Source organism: Phaethon aethereus (assembly GCF_964289735.1).
Source record: "Phaethon aethereus genome assembly, chromosome: 1".
Taxonomy (NCBI): domain Eukaryota; kingdom Metazoa; phylum Chordata; class Aves; order Phaethontiformes; family Phaethontidae; genus Phaethon; species Phaethon aethereus.
This window is the reverse complement of record NC_138575.1, coordinates 111,064,454-111,088,422: the sequence shown is the minus strand read 5'-3', so window position 1 is coordinate 111,088,422 and position 23,969 is coordinate 111,064,454. Positions and strand designations below refer to the sequence as shown.

The following is a 23,969-nucleotide window of genomic DNA, read 5'->3' as shown; positions in this document are numbered from 1 at the left end:
ACAAATAATCCTAATATCTTTCAACAGGCTATTCAGATATTTCCTTCATCAACATCAGTGCCACATACTATATGCCTTTAGAGTTTTTCAAAATACCTCGCATTTTAACACCTAAATAACTAAAACAAGATGAAGGGACTCACCCTCCCACACCCCAGCACAGGATGAGGAAAGAAAGTAGAAAATAGATCGGAAGAAGAAAATCCACAAAGATTCAATCAGCACTAAGCTTTAAATCCAGCTTCCAGAGGTATATAATATCAGTCATCAGAAGCTATCAAAAGTCTTTAAGTATGTGTGAAAGCAAGATAAGGAATTATTCTGTTCTTCCTCTAATGCTTTAAGTTTGCAAAACTGGGAAAAAGGTTTTTTAATCCTGAAATATGAGATTTGTATCAACAACAATTCTGGATAACTTATTTTCTCTGCATGCAGCTCTTGCTCTTAAAAGAGTAAAAGTCTGTTAATAAAAGTATCTGGGGCTGTTGAAAAGGCAAGGAGAAGTGAGCTTTAAACTCCTTGCAAATTCTTACAGAAAATATTAGCATCTGAAGTAAGGCTAACTACTGCTTACGTGTATATGGGAAAAGATGTTTCCAAAGTTAGAGCAAGAGGACAGATACCAAATACCAGTTACTTAGCAGCTTTCATTAAAATCCCATGGAGCTTCTAGGTAATCGGTTTGGAAAAAAGTAAGAACACCGCCTAAATCTAAACAGGCTTTGGAAAATGCAAGGTACAGTTAACTTAAGACCTGTAAAGAGATACATATTTATTCTCACTGTGACAGTAACAGTTGATCTACAGATTTTAAAGATTAGATTCCACTACCAACAACCCAATAGGACCTCTTGCATCAGATAATACTTAATACTTAAGTTAAGTTATCTGACATGACTGAACTAGATATTACAGAAAAATTAATGTTTCAAAGAGCTTGCAAGGTCTCCGGTCACATTTCCACTCACTGCAATTTTAAGTTCAGAATAGATTCATTAAATTAATTCAACCAATCAAATAACTGGTAGCCCCTGAAATAAGAGCTCAAGAAGTGACCCAAACAAACACTGCCAGGTTAAAGAACTGCGTAAGTACTAAGAGTTTGAACAGAATTCAAAGTCATCCTCAGTATTTCAGCCCCCTGAAACTTCATCAGACAGTGGCCAAGTTAGAAATATTTCTATTACTCCAAAATTGAGGATGAAGTTTCAGGAACTCTGAGAAACTTCATGGTCTAGATATGAAATGCTTCTGTTACTTCTCACTTGTGTCTCACTGTTACAAATTCAGAACTGCACGTTAGTTGACAGTGTCTCTTCAGCAACCTACCAGAGGTCCAAATACCTTCAGTGTCTGATATTTATTCGGGAACTTCAATGCTTTTAGCAGATAGTTCAACTGTCATATACTAGTAAGTTTAAAATTAAAAAATTATAATTGGTGGCTTTCCAAACTAACTTGTTCTTTTTCTTCAAGGAAAATTGCATGCCATTGTTTAAATGAGGGATGGAACACAGTAGTTTTCTCTAATACTTACAATGAACACTTAAAAAACAGCATTTAAATTAATAATATTTTATACTATGGACCCATCTTTGCTTTGTGCTGGAATCATCACAGGAACAGCTCCCATTCTACTTAAATTAGGTGCAGCTACCTTTGAAGGTGCAAAAGTTGGGTTTTGACTGGGAGTACGTTCAAAGTCTTCACTTGGGACTTGGCTATACGGAGTTTTGGTATATCCTTCCATATTTGAGGGAGACATCGAACCCAGAGAAGAACGATTGCTGCCTATGTAGCTGCGAGCTGTCGAACTGCGACTTTTTGGAGGTGGAACATCTTCTCTGAAATAAACAAAAACACAATTGCAGAAAAAGAGTTCAGTCACTATTACTATGTGTGAGCTTACAAAACAGATTTTCAGTTTGTTTCTTTCTATTCTGACACAGTAGCCAAAAGAGGCTCACATATTAAAGTTTAAAAAAAGGTATTCCTTGCTTTTAAAGTCTTTACTGAAATTAAACATGACTACCTACACCACACTCAGAACAAAAAGTTGTCTGACAAGCTGTTAGTATGTTAATAAGTTTTCCAGATTAAGACAGTCTCAACTGTTAAGTATCTCACTTGCAGAAACACATTTAGAAGCTAATCTTCAAATAATACTGCTCAGAAATTAAAGATATGTCATTACCTGATATCATGATGTACTTCTTTCTCATATTTCTTCTCTCTATGTTTCTTACAGCAACTGAAGACAAGAAAAGCCAGTACAGAAAGACCCAACAGAGTTCCTATAATAGCTCCAGAAATTATACCAGCTGTATTTATAGCTAGAATAGATAAATAACAACACTGTTTGTTAAACGTCAAGTTTATATGACCAGCTTCTTTTCTCTCAACCCAACATTAGAAACAGTAAGTTGCCACATGATCCAGGTTAATAGTGTATCACTGAATCACAGAGGGTACGTTTCAATCATATGCATTTAAAACAACAATAAGTTACAGTTTTCTGCATAAAAAGCAACATTTTGGGAAATAAAGACTTGAAATGGTAACTATCAGTTACACAACAGAATCTTTTTTTTTTTTTTAAACCTTTTAGGACTTCAGAAAAACAAGATTATTTAGTTTTAATACACAAAACACTGTGACCATTACATAGCAAACACTTACGAGGGGTGACATTCAGCTCAACAGAACATTCATCCGTGCCAACTCTGTTTGATGCAACACAATTGTATGTACCAGAATAGTCTTGAGAGGCATTTTTCAAGAGAAGTTCCCCTGTATTTTTATCTACAAACAACAAAAGGTAAAGGTTTACCATTATCCAAAGTTTAATTCCATATTCAATACTACAGAATCATTAATCCAGCACACAGATGAAGTCTTAACTAAAAAAATGCTATATTCAAAATATCTAAATAAAAACAGAAGTCTGTCGTGCTGCAAAATACTATTGTTTATAAATGCCTTTTTACATTGTTAGAAATTTATTCCTCGGCATTTGACTTTAATATTAAGCCTACAGACTAACTGCTCTGTCACCCAAAAAGATGCTTAAAATGACAAATTCTCTCATCTTCACATAGAATTCTAATACACAAAAGATGAACTGCATCCCAGAAGTACCTCCTCCTCTTCTGTCTAAACCAATTCTATACAGCTGGCTCAGATGCCTGCAGAACCCATGTTCAACATGAGGTGGATCTAACCTAAAGACTGCACTCCAAGGGGTGACCAATTAAGTCTAGCTATGCTGACTAAGTAGGAGACATGAATCAGTGACAACAAAAAGAGTATTTCCCCAGGGCCTTCAAAATGCATTGACAGCTACCTTTGTGAGATTCTATGATATGAATTACAAATGGTTTGCATGCTTTAATTGCTACCAGCTGATTATTGCTGATTTGCTAACAGCCCTGCAAGAGACTACATCACAGAAACAAAGCACCACACACATACTTAGCTCTTCCTGCTGAAAAAGTTCAGTAGTGCCTAGATTCTTGAGAACATGTTCAGTGCCCCAAACCTACATTCACAAGCCCAAAACAAATATTGTTTTATCAAGTTACAGATTCTTAAACTGCTTCATCTGCAAGGAAACCTCACCATCTCAAGGTTTAAGGTTTTCCTAAGTACAAAGAAGATCAGCAATAACTGGTATTGAGCAGTACTCTTAAAAAAAAAAAAAAATTCCAAAATAACTTTCACAAAGCCAAAACTCAAAAGTAACCTTCTACAATAAAGTTCGCACAATAAAAATCCAGTACCACCACTGTAACAATTTGGAATCCATCAGTCAAAATTCAGAATATATAACTCTTTCCAGTATGTCAGCTGTTGTAAGAAGAGGGTAAGCCTTCTCTGCTACCCTTGACAACTTTTCTTCTAAAGACGTGTATCCCTTAAGCAAGGGGTTCTGTCATTTGATCAGGAAGCAAAAACTTCAGTTCAATCTCTAGGAAAATTCACGCTCTTATCCCCACTTCCCTGAAGGCAGCTCTAACCACTAGTCTAGACTCCGTTCTGATTCTTCCTTACTGTCCACTTGAGCACAAAAGCATAATTCCGAAGCCTAACAGGAAGAATCTCAACGTAAAACATTTCCCAATATGAATTAAAAAAAAAAAGAAATAACTTGTTTCAAAGTCAGTTGAGTGAGATGGCAGAAGTGACACTTAACTTGACTACTCTATACTAATATTAAGCAAGAGATGCTCACAAGTCAAGATAAGCCAAAATTACAAATGCAATCTTTAAGTATTTCAGTGTCATAAATAAAGTTTGACAGTACTCAGCATTGAAGTGGTGGGAAGTTCCTGTGTGCCAGATACTCTCCTCCAGTCATAAGACAAAAGCGGGGATCCTTCTTGTGATGCACATTTCAAGATAACATCTTTTCCAATCTCCTGTGATCCTTCAATGGAACACTTAGTTCTTGCTGGCTTTACTAATAAACAAAGTATTATTGAATTAATAACAGTCACAATCAAAATGCTTGCTAGTTGTGTTCTAGTAGGTCCATCCATTTTGCTAAAGACAAAGCTTGTACAACAAACCATTTCTATGCTTGGAAAGATTTTCTACAAAATACAAGCCAGGCATAGAATTTTTAAATATACTCATTATTCTGAATATTATTCCCTTCATCCCTCAGGACAGAATGATGTCCACCCCTCCCAAAACCTCAATAATGGATACATCATCATAGATTCAGTATGACTTTGCCCAACAGGAGTTTTCATTTCAGGTATCAAAGATAGGATGGAGCAAACACATAAAAACGTCACTGAAAAGGAACCATTATCTTACCAAGTACCGTCAATTGTATTTTTTGGCTTTGAACTCCAGGAGCCTTCTTCACTTTGCACTGGTACGTGCCAGTGTCTGCTGACTTTAAATTCAGGATATCCAACGAACCATCACCAGATCTGGGATCAGGATTAGTAAACTGCATCCGCCCCGTCATAGCAGCATAATAATGATTATAAATCCTGTCTACAGCATACATAATTATCTATAAAAAAAGAATTATGGTTCAGAAATCCATTTGGCATGTAAACATTCAAAATAATTTGGTATCTCCAGATTCTTGACAATTTTTCTACTGTTTTAAATAATGCCAGAAGTATGACACAGCCAAATATCTCAATCTTCAAAATATCACCAACAGACAGTACTCTAACGAATACTCCAGCCAAACACCTGCCCAAGTAGCAGTAATATCAGCACTGACTTCTAACTAAAAGAAAACTGTTTAAAATTGCTCTACTTTCATTCAGTAAAACCTCTCCACTAAAAGGAGTCACCTTATTAGTAAGGCTTCCAGAGAAAGGGAAGAGTTAATAACTAGAAGAGTTAATATATTTAAAAATCAAATCCTCATAAATCAGTTTTCAATCAGGAAAACAATGCAGGTACAAAAGCATAGTTTGCTTTCTGTAATCGAAGCATTTTTAAGTTGAGAGTTCTTCTAAAGAAGTTTATAGTGAGAAATTCCTTGACATTTTGTACTTAATCTGCTATTCCAAAACTTCCACTACATTTCAAACGACTGGTGCTTCAAAGTAAGTTAAGATCACAAGCATCCCAACCTGAAAAGTCGAAGTTTAAAAAGTCAGTAACAAAGTTCATACGTTGACTTACTCAACTGAATTAACACTGTCCAAAAAAAGTCTCTACTTACTATTTGTTCCTTCTTTTGGTTATCTGCCGGTATCAATACCCACTCAATATCTAGTGGGCCTTCATCGTCTTCTGAGAGTACAAAAGTACATGGCAATGTAACTTTTTCTCCTTGTGCTTTTTCAAACATTGATTGATCAACTGAAGTTATACTTAGGCTTCTTGTTAGACCTATAAAAATATTTATGTTTTAAAAACACTTCACATATAGTTTCCACCATAAATGTTCTGTTAGTATATATTCAAATCCATCATATACTTTTCTTGTATGGAAATCATGCCACGAGCAGACTTGTCCCTGCTCAAGAGATCCTGTGCAGTATGTTACTGAACACAGTGCAGAGTCATGTACTGCTCATTTGGAATCATTTCCAACAGGCAGTTACATCTTTCAAACCATAAAATGTTTTTGTACAATTCAAGTCCCATACGAAGCTAAACCAAAAATTTTCAGCAGCAGGTTTTTCAAGTTACCACTACTCCCCCATTGGCAAAATGAAAGCATGGAGCAGCAATGACGTCTGCCAGGATGGGCAGAATTGTTGTGAAGTCCTGGGTTAGATGAAGTTAAGTTGCCCTGCCTTGAGGTGTAAAGGCTCTTCTATCTAAGGAAGGGAACAAAAGAATCCTTTCCAAAAATATCAATGAGTTTAGATTTGCTCGCCCTTTCCGTTTGTCTTACTCCTCAAAAAAAGGCTGTACAATCCTTATTTGCATGCCTCTAAGCAAAACAACAAATTTTCCTCAATTCAGCCCTAAAAAAGAATCTCTATAGTGACACAGACAGACTTACTCAAAAGGCCTGAAGCAAGATTCCCCCTTTTTTTAGAACAAAAATAGGCTTCCCGCATTCAAGTGTGTAGACTCATACATTGCCATGAGGTAGGGGAAAGCTCCATCTGCTCATTATGGAAACATCTGGCATTTGTACATCCACTCTCTTGTCCACCTTGGTGGGTACCAAGCTCAGATTTTCACTGTGTACACGTTGCTGCCCATTCATTTTGTGTGTGTAGGTTGCTGCCCATCATAGTCAGACAGTCACACAGATGTTTCCACAGCCACAACAGATGCCAGGCCACAAGAAGAGTAGCCAGTGTAAAGAAGCTAGATTGTTTTGGTGCATCTGTAGAATCACAGCCTCAAATGAAATACGATTAAAAATTATTATAAACAGTGCATTTATGCTTTAAGTTGCACTAGCTCAAGTTAGATAATAACTTGTACTTCTCCCTATAGTAGAGATGTGCGTTTCTGCACAGATCTGACTGCACAGCTATCCTTCTACCTTACTAAGATTTTGGTCTGCATCAAGTCTTTGGATTCTCTTCCTGATGTCAAAAACAAAGAGATCTTTAACAGCTATTTAAAAAAATTTAGAAAGCACCACATACTAAATTCCAGACAAAAGCTTATAAGAGAAGACCTTTACAACCGTAGTTACAAACATACAGTTACAAATTAGGTAGGATTATTTCGCTTCCTATCATTCACTGTATTACTTTGCATGGCATGACCTTCATTCCAGAAAAAAACCGAACAAACATCAATCTGAAGTACAAGAGAGATTTAGGTGCAATGTTTCTTATCAATGCGTGTACATCTTTTCAAAGATAATTCTAAAAGGTTTGTATCACCTCTTTTTTCACCACAGTAAACCTGTCTGAGCAACTAATCCTCTGCTACTAGGTTGAATTAATACTATTTCTTCAATTATACTGATCTCCATGTTGGCTTCCCATAGATGCTATTCCCTTCCAAAGGGTCCTTTCAGATTTCCAAGTGTAAAACTAGCCATTCTAAACCTCTTAAAAAGATCATTTGAGTAGTGAAATATATTACAGTGTAATCTTTAAGTTTAGTAAGCTTTGCATAAACAAAGACAATATTACTACTAGCCATCATCTCTAGAAATGGGTAGATTCAGAGTACATTCATGTTCCGAGAAAGCACAGTAGCAAAGAACGCAAATTCCTAACTTGTTTTTCAGTGACTTTCATACTCTTTTGTTCCTCTCTCCCCTATTGCCTCCTTAGGGAACTGTAATACAATATTCTCAAGTTCATCTTCAAATTGCATTTCTGCATTTCCATTTTACTATATTAAAGAAGATGGGACATTAAGTACAGTTTAGTGAATGATTAAGAAATACATTACGATGTTACTTCCTTAAAAGCCTCCAATCTATAACCTGGGAAATTAAAAGCTTTCATTCTGAACTAAGGGTTAATCAGTTGAAGCAGTACTTCTGCTCTGTGACAGCATCTCCAGTAACAGTTACTTTACCATTTGAAGTTCCACAACAGATAGCCACAGAACACACATTTGCAAGGGGACCTGCTGAGGATTTCACAAAGTGTTCAGTAATTCAGGTAAGAGGAACACAATGATATCTGCCTCTTCACAGTGTGTAGTAGGTAAGAGAATTCATACTTTGGAGATGCTATGACACATCTGTACTACTAAAAAGTATAAAATCTCTGATTTTTAGTTGACACCTGCTGAAACGCACAACCTGGCTGAAAAACTAGACAGATGCGTATTCATATGTTGATTATTTTTACTAATTTTCTAAACAAATGGGACTTGTACAATTAATGTTTTATTTCTCTCACTCTGCCATTACTTGTTCATCACTGACAATTTCAAACAAATACAAAAGCAGAAATAACAGTCCAGTGCAACCACAAGTCCTGAAGTTATTAATTTGTTCTGACATTGCTAAGGAATGCTAAATTCTTCAACTATCTCTTGCCTCTTCATTGCCAGACAGCTCCATGTGACTACAATTTCAAAGTGGACATTACACAAACCGCTTCTCATTCAGACAGCAGAACTCTGAGAAAGGGACACTGGGAATAGGGAACAAAAATTATGCTAAAAGCTGGAAGCACTATGTTTCAGAGACACAATCCTAGGAAACTAGGCTCCAGTAGTGCTCCTTATCACATGGCAGCTTGCTTAAAATGCTTCAAAAGCCACAAATAGCAAACAGTTCAGTCTCAGCTTCTACTACAGCACTCATTTCTCTGATACAATAGATATGAAACTACACAGCAAGCCTAAGACAAATAAAAGCAGAACCCAACAGCCAAAAGCAACCTGCTGGAAATTTATCCCACATAGAAGACTGTTAGAAAAATTGAAACTTTTGAAGTACAAGTATTATGTTCATGCACATTGTCTGCCCGTAAACATGTCAGTGGAAGATGAAGCACGTGAACCTCAGGACAGCTCTCAACAATCATTTCTGCATGTGAAGCTTGCAGCACACATTAGCTGATATGAGAGGTTATCCAAACATTGATCTGAGCCTTCCAAGTCTCAGAGATTTTTCATAAATTTCAACTCCTTCAGTGCCTCCCAACACTTCATTTTTATTATTCTAGTGCTCCACAGTCTCTTTCTTATGCTAACACAAGCATATTAAGCTATTTTCCACTTTTTGTTTTTTGTCAACGTAGAATGACAGGCATCAGAGCTAGCTGCGTTTGAACTAAGTATTAGCAATACGAAGGAGTGGCAGGTAACACTAGTTGGAGATTTCCTTCTGCAGAGGAGACACAACCATCTGCTGCCAGATATGCTGGTCAAGGAGGCTTGGCCAGATTCAGCATGTTAGATTGCCAAGGGTCCTCCAAGCCTTGGACTACTGAACTACCACCCCTTATTATTACTACCATTATTGCCCTCCCCCCCCCCCCGCCTTTTTTCTTTTTTCCCTAACTATTACTATTACCTACTCACATAGGCACCCATGCTACTAACAAAGGAGACCTGGAGCAAATCAAGAGTAACCTGAAAACTCCAGGGGCAAAGAAGGATGTGGGACCCCAGGTGATGTTTGTGCTCCTTGCTCTTTCATGTGAAAGAGAAAAGTCTTGTAGAGATATATCCTGCAGGTTAACAACTCGCTGCAGGACTGGCATTGCAAGCAGTGTTTTAATTTTTATGGCCACAAGTACCCCCAAGAAATGAGGGCTGCTAGGTTAGAGATGGTTAGGAGCATCCTCATCAAATCTGGTGACACACATTTTAAATCAGAGGTCTATCAGGGAATGGTGACAGAAGTTTGCAGTTACAGGAGGGAACAGAGATTCAGACATGTTAATTACAAGGGTCAGGCTGGTGGGAGGCAGACAGACCCTGGCTAGGATAAAACATGTTGAAAGGGGAACCACCTCAAGTACCTGTACACAGAACTACGACAGAGTAACTGAAGCATGTGGGATAGCTCACACGACTGGAGCTTTGTCATGGATGCATACAAGCTTTAAGAAAGCCGGGAAGGAAAGAACACCATGTGAATTGCCCTCTACCTGAAGGAGCAGCTGGAACACAAAAAACGGTTCTACAGGACAGACAACAGGATGGTTAAGAGCTTGTGGGTCAGGATTAAAGGAGAGGTCTGTATGGGCAACATCACAGTCAAAGTTTGTTACAAAACACCTACTCAGGGTAAGAAAGCAGATGAAGTCTATTTCAGCAATTCCAGAAAGTCTCTAAAAATCACAGATACTGGTTATTGTGGAACACTTTAACCTCCCTGACATCTACTGGAAGGGCAACACAGCAGGACACAAACAATCCAGGAGGCTTCTGGAAGATTTCAGGGAAAAACAAATGTTAAATGGGTCAACCCATTTAATACTTTCTTGGAATTGCTTTCAACAAAAAAAGGAAGAACTTGCTGGGGATGGGATCAACAGCAGCCTTGACTACAGTGACCATGAAACAGTGGAGTTTAAAAGTCCTGAGAGGAATGAGGAAGACACATCCAATACAGATTCTGCACTTCAGAAGGGCAGGCTGACTTATTCAGTAGGTAGAATTCTGTGGGACCCAGTTCTGAAAGGCAAAAGAGCTCCAGAAAACTGGGGGGTATTTAAGGACAATTGCTTCTAGCCACATGAAAAGTACACCCCAACACTTGGGAAAATAAGCAGATCAATCAGCGGCTCGGCCTAAGGAGGAGGAAGTGAGAACAGTCTACCAAGGGAAGAATACAGAAATATTGCCCAGGCATGCAGCATCCCTGCTAGGGAAGTCAAAACCCAACCAAAGCTGAAGGCAACAAGGGACTTCAGTGCAACATGAAAAGCTTCTACTAGTACATGAGCAGTAAAAAATCAAAAAGGAAAACATGACAGGTGATTTAGTGACAGCTGACACAGAAGACCAAAGTGCTCAGTGTTAACTCTGCTTGGGTGACTGAGGTCACGTCCCACGCAAACAATTCTGTAACTGCGTTAAAGATCTATATGAAGTCAATGCACATAGTGACAAGATGACATTTTCTCCAGCTTTCCCAAGCCTCACCTCCTTCAGTTTCCACTCAAATCAGGAAGATCCAATTTCTTTTCACTCCCCTAGGATGCCACTCAAAACATGCATGGATCAATTGTGGCATCTAACTGCTAGTATGTGACTGGCAGACATTTTATCAAGCTGAGTGAAGACCTGTATTTGTTTTGGTTAGCAGAGTTTCATGGATGACATTTCAGACCTTTTTCAGGCTTGTTTTAAGAAGCCAGAAAGACGAGGGTTTCTCAAGTCAGTTAATCCACTTATTGAAAGATGCTTAGTGTTAAAATACCTAATTTTTAATTGCAGCAAACAAATCACTGTAAAGCTTAGACTCAGAAGCATGCAACAGATTCTCAAAAAATTACTGAAAACTATCAAAATAGAAGTGCAGTTGGTCCAAATGCATGTATATTGTTATCCAGATATTTTGTAAGAATACGTGACATTCAGTTGGGGCAAACAGAAAAATGAACCTTTGTGTCTGGGTGAAGAGAGACAAGTACCATTCCTCAATGCAGAATAATATGTATTATCCTTTATAAAAGTTTACATCAAAAGAAGTTAGGAGGTCAATACTCACTTTGGATTCTGAGCATTCAGATTTAAGTTTCTTAATGTGGAATAAAATACACTTTCTCTGGGAAATTGACCTTAAGGAGCATTGAAAACTGTATCTGCATGACTGAACAAGTTTTTTGCATGATTTCCAAAGGAGTGCAAACCAGTACACCCTCTTTAGTGAAACTGTATTTCACCCTGAATATCTGGACATACCTTCAAATACCACTCAAGTGGAACACAGCTTAGCAAACTACATTATTAATATTTTAAAGAATAATCTAGGGAAAATGAGATGGTTCAGAGAGTTTGATGGAAATTGTTTTCTAGTATAAAATAATCTTCAACACAGAAAGCAGACGAAAAATTAAAATGGAGCAAAGCTTTCTCCATTCCAACACAGATACAAGCAGAGCTGTGATATATACTAACAAGTAATAGAAAGAAAAATTTAATTACTTATGCATTTCATACTTTTTTAAATGAGAAAAGTTACAAGCTCAGGGTGCACTGACATTCTGGATTGCTGGCTTACAGGAATTTAAGTGTAAATTTAAATTTGGCATGAGTGTTGCTGGCATCGGGTAGCAGGGTGTTGCAGAAGCGTTCCGTAACCCAACGGACACAGTCCCTCCCTCAGTGGGTGACAGGGGAGGAACACAATCAGCTGGAACAGCAGAAAGTACGGTGGCAGTCACCCACCAAGGGGCAGGAGTAGGGGAGGAGCACCACGACGGCAGGACTGCAGCCAGGTTCAAACTGATGTCTGAAATGGCAGTCACTAAGGAGCACAGCTGCAGAGAAGGACAGACTGCTCCTACATGGGGTAAGAGTTGAGTTCAGAGATGTTGCTGTACTTAAAGCCATATGCAATCCATCTGCAATATGCATTTGCACAGTACTTCCAACCTTACTAGAGGGCTCTCCAGAAAAGTCTTGTTTGCCAATAACTGCTTGTAAACACGGAATGGCTGTAAATACATAAGTGTTAGTCTTTAGAGAGTGAGGCCTTAAGAAGTAAATAATAATGACAACCAGAAATGTGTGTTAGTGCTTGGAGGGATACAAGCTATAAAATTCACTTAAGAGATGCTTCAGCTTAGACCCCTCTTTCAAATACATATATATACCTGTGATCAAATTTCTTCACTTGACAGACTTCAGTTTCACAAACCAACTCACCACCATCCTCCTTTTATTTCTGAATATGCTTCTCATCCACAGTTAATCTACTTTTTTCAGCTAGCTCTAATGATATTATAAAGCAAAGTTCCCCAACTCTCCCCCTTCCCACCTCCACTCAGGCAGAAGTTCTGCAACATCTTATTTCAAAACCACATTTCTGAAATAGGCCCTGTAGAACTAAGGGAGACAACTTAAATTTACACCCTTGGCAAGCAGGGAGTACACACCAAGGTAGGTACACACTGAGGAGTGCCTAGCTCAGGGAGACTTCCCAATGTTTATTGGCACAATCTAAGACAAACGTTAAGTCTCCTTCATGGCTGAAATCCCCACGAGAAGCCACCATCTCACAATCTTTTCCTGCTTCCTCACTACACAAAACTTCAGTATCCTCAAGTGATGCCAAGACGAGCCTCTGCAAGGCAGCATGCTCCTAATGACCTAAGTGGATTAAAAGTTGCCTTTGCTAAAGTAAAGGGAAAAGAACATTTGATATTACTCGTTTTAGTGATTTTTACAACACCCAGGAGCTGAGTCACATCAGCACAGCCACGACAGCCACAGGCTGCAGAGTTTGCTTATGCTGTTTTGCCACAGTTTATCATAACTGACTGCACCGCAAACTGAATCCTAGCTTTACCAGTGGGACCCTCAAAGGCCAAAAAGCCTAGCTTCAGATTTGGGTTCTCAGTTTCCAGCATCTTACCTCCAACAGCAGGAACAAGGGTCCATTACAGTCATAGCTTTCTGGAACTTCGGCCAAAAACGCTACGGAGCTTTGGTGCATCTAACTTTCTACGCATCATAAACCCTACAACTTCTGGCAACCATCACCATACCGCAAAAAATCCTGAAAACATAGTGTCCCTGGTCCTGACAAGGTCTGACATAGATTAAGGCACAGTTAACCCCACTTCAGTTTCTGTAGGAGTTATATTCGGCTTCAGAAATTCAGGCTAAGTAACTTGGGTGGACAGGGAATTAAGGGAAAAGAGTACATTTCAGATTTTCAATCAGCTCTAGTCATACTTATTTTCACAACTTCACTGTTTTTCCATGGGACACATGACACAGAACACCACAAAGAAAGGTCGCTAATGAGTCATCTTTAACTTAGTGAACATTAAAGAAACAATGGCAAGAAGGAAGAAAAACAGAAGTTTAATAGAAGGACAAAAATATGAATTGTCTTCCCTTTAGAAAGCAAATAAAGATTTGGGGGCTTCTGAAGTCAGAAACTCTAAAGTTCTCTTTTACAGCCAAAGTACCCAGATATTCTCATCAAACGTTTCAGGACAGAATCCAAAATACGTATTACCTCAATACACATCCTATTAATTTAGTCAGGCACCTAGGCATCAAAGAACTCTTAACCTTCACAGCAACCTCACCTGAGGTAAGAACAAGCAAGAGATGAGGGAAAGGAACAAGCAAGCAACAGGCAATGAACTACCAAAAGCAAAGTAATCATGCAGCAGTGAATAAAATAAGAAAAAAATGGCACAGCAGTACTACACCTTAATCTATAGCAGATATGTATCCAAAGAGTAGGTTTGGTTTTAGTATGTAACAATTGTAGAACTCTGCAGAGAATTCAGGTTTTTCAGGTAATCCACTGCGATAAAGGCAAATCACAAAGCTTTTTCTAACAAAGACTGTACTGTCCTGCTAGTATCAAAAGTCTTAAAAAGTTAATGTTTAATATGCTCCACAGACCACATTTTTCCAATGCTTGACACTAACTGTGCTTATCATACAGTGCTACAATACAAATTTCATAGAAAAGCACAGTGCAGTACATAGTAAGTAGTAAAAAAAAAAAACAGCCCCCATCTTAGCAAAAGCATCAAGCACTTCTAAATCTAACATTTCCAAAGCTATTGACATTAACATACTCCATATCCCTCTACTTAAACCTCAAAAAGGCCAAATCCCAAAAGGTTTGAGAGAAGATAAAAACCTGCCTTTCTATACTAGCCTAAGTCCGCTAGGCAGAACACTGATAAATCCTGGAAGACAGAACTTTAACATTCAGACAAAAGAGGTTCACACCTGCATTTCATACCCCCCAAGATAGGGGTCTTTAAGCTACTCAGTCACACATCTTACTGAAGCCCTTCTATTATGCAGAAAAGATAGTTTATGGAGCCAGAGAAAGTACAGACAACCCAGGAATAAAAGCACTCACCCAGAAGAGATTTTACTCCCAGTCCTTGCTCCAAACACTGTCTCCTTCCTAGTGCACTTAGTCCCAGACTAAATATAAAACTAATTCAAGAAACTAAATCCACAAAGCAATTTCTGGAGAAGAGAGCTTGAGTTTTATACGGACCATCAGTGTTAGCAGAAGCAAGATTTTAGATCACTCTCTTTCACATTTCACCTCAGCTGCCTTACCAATAGCAGAACAAAGCTGAGTGACCAAACTCCCAGAGCTCTGGTCTGGTTAAGTTTTCAGGACACTTTTTCCACAGGTGTGGAAGACTTAAATGGATGCAGGAAGGTTTTGTCATAAGCTACAAAGAAAAGGCTGATGAAATGGCAGGAGCATTTAAAGCAAAATGCTGAAAAAAAAACCAAACCCCTGCATGTCAGAATGAGCCTGACAAAGTTCTACCGCCTGGATAGTCAACTCTGCTGCATCTACGGGAGAAGCACCACTTTGCTGAGACACACTTACTGTGCAAAGTCTCCCAGCTGTAAAGTAACCAGCGTGACATTATTTCTTCAAATCATGAATTTACTTTCTCCCTGCCTATTTCTGACTTTTCTCATTTCATCTGCTTCCACAATGAAAGAGGACTCCACTACTAAGTTTTACATTCCCTTCTACTGTCTGGTCCCCAGACTCACAGAAGAAACATGGTTTTCAGCAACCACTGAAACCTGACCACTTCCAAAAATTGAAATTTTGCCACTAAGCTCACCATTTCTGCAGAACAGCTCAAAAAGACCTATTCCCCTTCAGAATACCACAAACACTACATTAAGGTCATCTGCTTTGAACCGAAGCCAAAGCTGAAACAATCCTGCATGGGTCTAGCCTGAGAAATCTGACAAAATACATCAATTCAACAGTAACCGTTAAGTCACTGAGTATCTACCTGAGTTCACCTGAATCTACAAATCCTCTGCCAAATCACACAAGAAAAAAAAAAACCCTAAACCAACAGGAAACTGGCTAAGCATACTTCTTCAAAGACAGTAAAAAAAACCTCTTTCAATCTGGATGTCCTCAGACAGCATTAAATTAATAAGTAGCTCTAATTCATGTAGTGTTGCAGTTTAAACTGCACTGCACAATTAAGGTCTAAGTTACTCATCCTTCCAATCTAATAAAAAAATTCTTCACTTTAAGACTCATAGAAACAGAACTACAAATAACCCCAACCCTGCAAATACATAGCATGAGCTTAATTTCATTCCCAACTGCAGTTCACTGAGATCAGCTGGAATAGTTATGCAACTAATAAAACCTAAAAATCACAGACTAAAGCTTTGCTTATCTTTTATGTCCCTCCACCCGCCCCCAATTTTCGCTTCTTCCTTGACATCCCTGTTCCCTTCAGATTCTTCTATCCAACGTCCCTTTGCTTTTACAACTGTCCTTGTGCTCCTTACTTGTTCAGCACATTCTTGAAGCTTTTTTTGCTGCTAAACCCAAAGTCACCAGCCGAGTATCCTAGCAACTGCAGCAAGTTGATGACCTTACTCAAGAGGGACCAGCTTATCAAGTTGAGAGAGGGAACATTTGTATCTCATTACTGAAGGACAGGATACACTTTTGGAGGAGGGCAACGTAAAGGGGGAGGGGATACTGTAACAAAAATGGGGATTAATCTTAATTTTAAGCACAGGAGTATTGTTTAGCCCAACATCTACAGAAGATCACTACAAGTTCCAAGTTTTAATGCTTGGTCACGTTTAAATGATCCAGCATGACCTAATTCAACCTGCAGTGTTAGGGAATGACAACTAGAATACTTTGGATTTGCCGAGGTCCTGCCCTCTCATCCTGGGTTTGATCCTGTCACCTCCCTTTACGCCAGTGTAGCACTTTATGCAAAAAGGCAGAAAACCAGAAGGAAGAGCTGACTCCACTAAAAACTGACACCGCGTAGGAAGTTTTGCTTTTTCTCTCCTGGTGGGGTTCTCCAAACAAGAGTCCCCCAAGCACAAGGTACACGGCGGGAGCACACAGTCAGGGCCAGAGCAGCTGATAAGGGTTTGCTCAAGCTGCCAGGGAGACCCACCCACAGAGAGCAATTTCACACCACACCTACACCAGCACCCTGCTGCCAGCTCCCAGTGAGCGAGCGGCGCTTGCGCAGCCATGAAGTGGTTCGAATTCATGAACTCGCCCAATAGGAAAACACCACACTCCGGGGAAAAAAAAAACCACACACCCCACGTTTTCTTTTGCATCAGCTGAATGGAGTCCCCCAGCAGCTGCACGACGCTGCTCCAACACAAGGGAGGGAAGAAGGAACCCAGCACCATCACTGGAAACAGCAACAACCTCAATCAACACATGAAGTTACACCAGATGTAACCACATGTAATGTGAAACTGTACCTTCAGACTGCACTTAAGCGCCATTAAGGAACCACCCAGAAGAGTATCAAGGAATCTAGTAAGGGCAAACCATTACAAACATTTTTTTCAGCCAAAGCAAAAAAAAAAAAAAAACCAAAACACACAAACCCACACACAAAACCACAAAAAAACCCACAGAACCCAAATCCTCTCCTCTACCAAGTCCGCATCAACTGCATGAGTAGTTTTTGCTTTTAGCCCTGCAAGTCACTTATTTTCCAATCATAAACTGATACTGAAGGCTTACACAGTCACTAAGCAATCAAGTCACATGATTTATTTTTTTTTATCCTGCCCATTTGATGGCATTTAAAAGCAAACTGAATGAAACAGCCCTTCCGCAGTGTGAATGTGTTAGGCACATCTGTCAGTCAATGTATCCAGGAGTTAAGTACAATCAAACACTTAACTGAGCAGCCATGTTATTTTCACTTGAGTGAAGGGGTTTTGGCTCTTCCGAGCTACTGAACAATTGATGTTTTTTCCTAGCACATGCAAGTTTTGCATTAAGATTGAAAATTATTTCATTCAGTAGTACAGGGTTGTTTTGTTTTGGATTTTTTTTGTTGTTGCCTTTTTTTAAATGAAGAGGTGAAGCATCACAATGACAGAAAGAAGCAGCTGTCCTGCTTTTCCTTCCCTTACCTGCCCGCCCCCACCATGCAAGGAACAGCCAGCAAGGAATCCCCTCAAAGAATTATGATATCCACCCTAAATAGCCATAAACTTAACTGGTCATTTAAAAATTTAGGGAAGCTTTAAAATACATATACACACACATTATTTTTACATGCCTTAAAACAACAAGATGAAGCTTTCCCTGTAGCTTATGCTGTTAATACATCCAACAGGAAGAACTGAAAATGCGGAATCAATGAATATATGAAATTTCAATTCTCTATTCAAACTTACTCTGCACAAGTTAACACAGACATGAATTTATGAAATTTTCCTCCTTCCTTCTACACACCCCCAGTATTTCTTGTTCATTAATCACCTTTCAACATAATAAGCATAGATTTTAGCTATAGGGCATGAAAAACATATCTATTGATAAAAATGTAGCAGCAAGTAGAACTGCAAAACTTGTGACCATCAAATACCTCAGATGCTTCTTAACAGTAGCTAAAGGACATCATGGCACTGGCAAATAGCTCCAGCCTACAGCCAATAAAGCCCCAAATCTTGCCTCTCTTATCACATCACAAGTTGTGAATATATAATCCAGTAAGTAGGTGACAAAAAAAAAATCTATAGTAATATACTCCACCCACATGGGTTTGAGGTTCCAGCTGATGTTCTTTTGTTACAACTCAGACTCCGTCTCATTGAGGTGGATCAGGAAAAAGAACAGGTAGAAAACTGACCTTACAAAAACTTAGTATTTTTCTGACTTTGAGACTCCCTGAACTGGCTCAGCTGAATGTCAGGTACAATATGAAATGGGATTCAAAAAATAATCTTTGAGGTAACATCTAGCCATTCAACCGATTGCCTGACTGAGCAATTCAGTCAGACTCCCCAGCTAAGCTCCCCCCAGGCCCACATTATACACAGACATTTCTCTCCTGTGGGAGAATACTGATCAAGCAGAAAATGAGTTTTCCTCCTAATGCTCTTGTGCCATCCTTCCTGTCACTCATTCCTGCCCTGTACCAGGACAACTTGTTGGCAAAACTCTTTCTTGTTTCAAATCCTGCAATCTAACCGGTTAAAAAAATTAATTACAGTTTTAAGCAGCCTCAACTCAGACCCATTGACCACACACTCACACAATCAAGGCAGTTGTGCAGTAAAGGAAATGACCAGCAAGGATGCAGGGGCTGCTTATGTTCAAGCCGCTACTGACACAAGTTTCCACGGAACTATAGCTTCACTGCCACTTACTCCCATGGCAACAGGCTGAAGTGGCTCTTCTTATAACCATCACTTGAAAGATGCAAACTAGTAAAAAGAGAAATTCCTTAAAAAGAAAGAAAGAAAAAAAGGGAGAGGGGGGGAGGGAGAGCTAACTGTATATGTAGCTAGCAGTAACTAAAACGATGTAAGGGTGAGGAGGAGCATTGTTACAAGCTGGTGAGCTACACAATTGTTGAAACTTTTCCTTATTTATCACATTTCAGATAGCATATAAAAGCTCCATGAAGTGAACCAGAGTTTGCAACAAGAGCAAAAAGAGGATCCCTGCCATTAAAAGCTTATGAGTGCATGCAAGCAACAAATTATTAAATTAGTTAGGAAGTATGATGAAACAATACTGGCCCCAAAAACAAGTTCCCTAGTCTGTAAAAATTCTGTGAGCACTGTGGCAAACAAGTTTTAAAACGCTCTGATACTGAGGTAGCTTTGAAGGTATTTACAAGGAATTCCTCAAAGCATGAATGGAACAAGTAGCAAAGCATATTAGTACTTGTATGTAAATATATTTTTTATAAAGCAGCAATTGATGCTAAACCAGCCATTTAGGAGTGGTAGTTTCATCTCTATATTAAATGAACTCAGCTTTGGAAGAGGCTGTGACAAGCACTGGAAGTGAAGACAGACAGGCAGCTGCAGTTTGATGCAATACAGGGGAAGCCAGCCCGGGGCAGGGGGGGAGCAATCAGAGGAGACCAAAGTGACGAGCTATAATAATCTTTTACAGCAGCATTCTGAATGCATAAAATACCTTCTGATAACACAAGATTAGTGAAGGCAAGATGACTGTGATTCAAACCCTATGGTCAATGTCACAGCAGTAACTAGTTGATTAAGCTATCTCTGGTTAAAGTTTTTCATACTTCTTGAAACACTAAGATCCTGGAAACCTAGGAAAGAAGTCCTGAACTTGAGATAACTTTTAATGTCAATGGACACTGAAGAAGAATTTGAACCCTGCAAACTGTTACAATTACTCTGCAATGGATGAAGTATATGAGGTTCAGCAATTAAGAGACTGGGATAGGAATGATCATTCAACTCCTGTGGTAGTCAAATTTCTCCTAATTTAAGCGTCTGTGTCTCTAAGATCCTGTTGCATGCATAAAAACATGAACAGGCTTAAGTTATTATACATATCTGACAAAATGTACTAGCCACCAAATGCTAACTTACCATGTCTGCATTAGGTTCTGCTCCTACATGCATGTTATTGGAAATACTTTTGCAAGTTCTATGAATACCACTTAATGACAAGGTAATAACCACAGACTTTTCTCAAAGCTTACCTAACTTTACTTTTAGTTAAAAGCTTAATATTCTATCAATAAAGCATCACACATTGCAGAATTTCAATATAGTACAAAATTACCACCTACTACTATCGGGGGGGGGGGGAAACAACAACAACAACCTTCACCACAGGGTTGGAGCACATCTTTAAACAGAGAAGAATTAGTACAATTAGAAAAGCTGTTATGAGTGCAGAAATAGCCATCCAAATGTAAATTCATAACAGAAGCCTGCAAGAGCAGAAGGCTGAATTTCACTACACCAACCTGTTTTGTGGTCATCTTCTAGAAGCACCAACGTAAGGACAAACTGCCACAAGTTATTTGTCAGTTCCAGAGCCATGTAATACCAGGGCAGTCACTAGAATTAATTCATTACTAATTACAGAGATAGAGCAGAAGAGAACTGTTCTTCCCTAGTACCCCGAAATGCTCAAGGATGAACCCTTCGCTTCCTGCAAGAGAAACTTAGTTCCCAATTCAGCTATTTATTACTATGAAATTGACCTTAACAGAGGGATTAAACCCTTGAGCAAGGTTCAGGGACAGCTTAAATCCAAACACTTTCCTATTTCAACACATAATGGCATAGCCCTGTTGCCTGCCGAAGGTGTATTTTTGTACAGACAAGATAAGCCTCCTTATTTATACAGTATCAGTTATTTTCAATGTTCTTTCAGTGATAGAGAAACAATGAACTTGAGGCTTACGGGGCTGGGGGCGGGGGGGGGGAAGGAGAGAAGCTGTGAAAACAGCACATAGTGCAAGCCCTGAAATACCATGACAAATTATTCCAGTACCACAAACCCAAGTAAAGACTCTAGCACCTAGACAATCCTCCACTGCCAACAACTTTCACCCAACTGCACACAAATTAGCTTCCTTCCTCTAAGTTTGGTGCATATGGAAGACAGCAACTTAAGGACATCCACTCCCTCAGTGAAGGAAGTAATGTCTACCCACAAATATTATTAACTAAATCCAACAGAGGGAAAACATAAGCAAGCTCAGATGATGTAGCAACTCCTGTGATACATAGATTGTTAAATTATTTCCTTCAGAGGACTGTGAAATGTGTGTGTCTTTCAGGGTACAGTCACCCAAATAACCATGCAAAAGATATTCTTAATCAAAACATAAATACATTACTTTCTTTACAAAGTCATTCAATATGACAGTGAAATCTGAAGACACCTCAACACTTCAGTAAAGCTAAAGTGTAAAATTTCATTCTGGTTTTACATTTCATCATATATTAATTATCCCTAGCCGTATAGCCTTTGATATCCTAGCAGTGATTCAGCTCATTTGCGGTACATATAATAATTCTACTCACAACAAGGTTTTTTCATACCTTTAGTTACATGAAGTGTTTCAATCTAAATCTTAATTGTTAACCCGGTTAACTATAAATACTAGTAACTCATAGTTCTTCCACAGCATCTATCTTGTTTCTAACTTTGCTTAGAGAATCAGAGTTAATGCAGAACTACCAATATCCTTTCATGCAGGAGATCAGAGTTCATCATTCCATTAGAGACAGAATTTTGATCCCGTGAGTAATTTCCCAAAACAGCAGTGACATCAACAAAAGCATTAACATTTCAACAGGAAACAAGAACTGGCCTCCTGACACCACTGATACTGAGGTTCAGGTTGGCAGTAAAATGTGTAGGTGTTTTGTCACCTTTTACAGTTTCACATAAGTCTGGATCAGCTTCAGTGGAAACTAATTTTTTTTTTTTTAGGGTATTTTTAGGAAATGTTAACATGGCACTCCAACCAAGTTCATTACAGAAACCTAAAAACATCTCGTGTTTGAGATGAAAAACGTTTCCCTACTTTTTAGTATCCCAGGCACATTCGGTTTGTTTTGGGGGTTGGGTGGGGTTTTTTTGTTTGAGAATATCTACTCCTTTGTTTCCTCCCAGCAAGAAAAACAAACGAGTTTAGCTCTACCTAATCCAACTCCTTTCCCCCACCCTCTAATTCTCTCAGGTTTTCTCCACGGAGTTCCATCACAGCCACCGAGTCCGGGACAAGCCGGTTGCGTGGGCTCTCCAGAAGCCACCCGGGCCCTTCCACCCTCTCAGAACAGGAGCAACCTTGCAGTCACATCCAGATGCTGCGGTGCTATTACACGTGCAGGGGCGCTTCTGCTGGTTTTGGGGGTTTTATTTGTTTGTTTGTTTTTAATTCGGCTTTTTGCCTCTTCTCAGGCGTGGCGCTCCCTCGGCCGCCTCCCCGCCGGGGGAGCCGCGCCGGCCGCCGCCCCGGGGAGCAGCACCGGACGGGCGCCACGGCACCCTACGGCCGCCGCGGGCTGGGCGGAAAGCCCCTCACGCACGGGGCCTGCCGCCGCCGCTGCCCGAGGGAAGAGGCAGGCCACGGGAGACGCGGGGAGCCCGCAGCGGGGCGGGCCGCCTCCCGCCGCGCCGAGGGCTGCCCGGTGGGGGGGGAAGGCGGGGGCGGTGAAGAGGAGGGGGACGAGGCAACCCGCGGCAGCGGCGCTGGCCGCCCCGCCAGCGGGCACCGAACAAAGCCCAGCTCGGCCCCGCAGCGCGCCCCGGCCGCCAGCGCCCGCCCGGGCACCGCGCCTCAGGCGCCGCTACCCGGCCGCACCCGCCGGCGGGCAGGGGCCGGGCGGCAACACCCGCCCGGGAGGGGGGCTGGCGGAGACGGAGCCCCCCGCCCCCGACACACACCCCCTCACACACACGCGCGCAGGGGCGGCGGGGCAGGCGCCCACCTGTCACCGGGGGAAAGCCGGGCGAGGAGCAGCCCTTCGCCCGACCCGACAGAGTCGTCGTCGTCGTCGTCGTCGTCGCCGCCGCCGCCGCCGCCACCACCACCTCCCTCCCTCCCTCTCCCACCCTTCGGTTCGGCCCCCTCCCCTCCACCTGCGCCCGGCGCCCACCTGCGGAGCACAGCAGCACGAGGAACACCACCACCGGCGGCAGCGGCACCGGCTCCATGGCGCGGCGCGAGCGGCGGGCAACCACCACCAGCAGCTCCGTCCCGGCGGCTCCCGACGGGTACCTCCCGCGCACCGCCCAGCAGGTGAATCAGCCGGGTCCCGTCACTTCCGGCCGGCACCCGCCCCAGCCCCCTGGGGGCCGCCGCGCGCCTGCCTCCGCCCCACCCCCTTGCCCCAACGGCCGCTCGGCGGCGCCCGCCTCCGGTAGCGGCACCTGCCGCCGCCCCCGCCCCGCCCGGGGCCGGTACGGAGCCCTCCGGGGCCGCCGGCTGCTCCCGGCGCGGCAACGCGTGCCGGCACACCGCGGCGAGGGGCAGCCCCAGCTCTCCGCCGGGGCTCTCCGCGCCTCACCCGCCGGCGGCGCCACCCGCAGGCAGGGCTAACCCGCGTCGGGGCCTGAGCCGCCGCAGCGGGCTCGCCGCGCCGGCCGCCCGGCAGTAGGA

General features: G+C 41.1%; 1 protein-coding gene across 1 annotated transcript; it reads right to left on the bottom strand.

The window, feature by feature from the left end:
• Positions 1-1,576: 1,576 nt before the first annotated feature.
• On the bottom strand, positions 1,577-23,524 carry CXADR (CXADR cell adhesion molecule; the record flags this gene model as incomplete). Its single annotated transcript, XM_082014322.1, has 7 exons — positions 1,577-1,844; positions 2,195-2,333; positions 2,680-2,802; positions 4,304-4,459; positions 4,822-5,026; positions 5,696-5,865; positions 23,467-23,524. The coding sequence occupies 7 exons, from the start codon at positions 23,522-23,524 to the stop codon at positions 1,577-1,579; spliced, it is 1,119 nt and encodes a 372-aa protein (XP_081870448.1).
• Between the last annotated feature and the right edge of the window lie 445 nt (positions 23,525-23,969).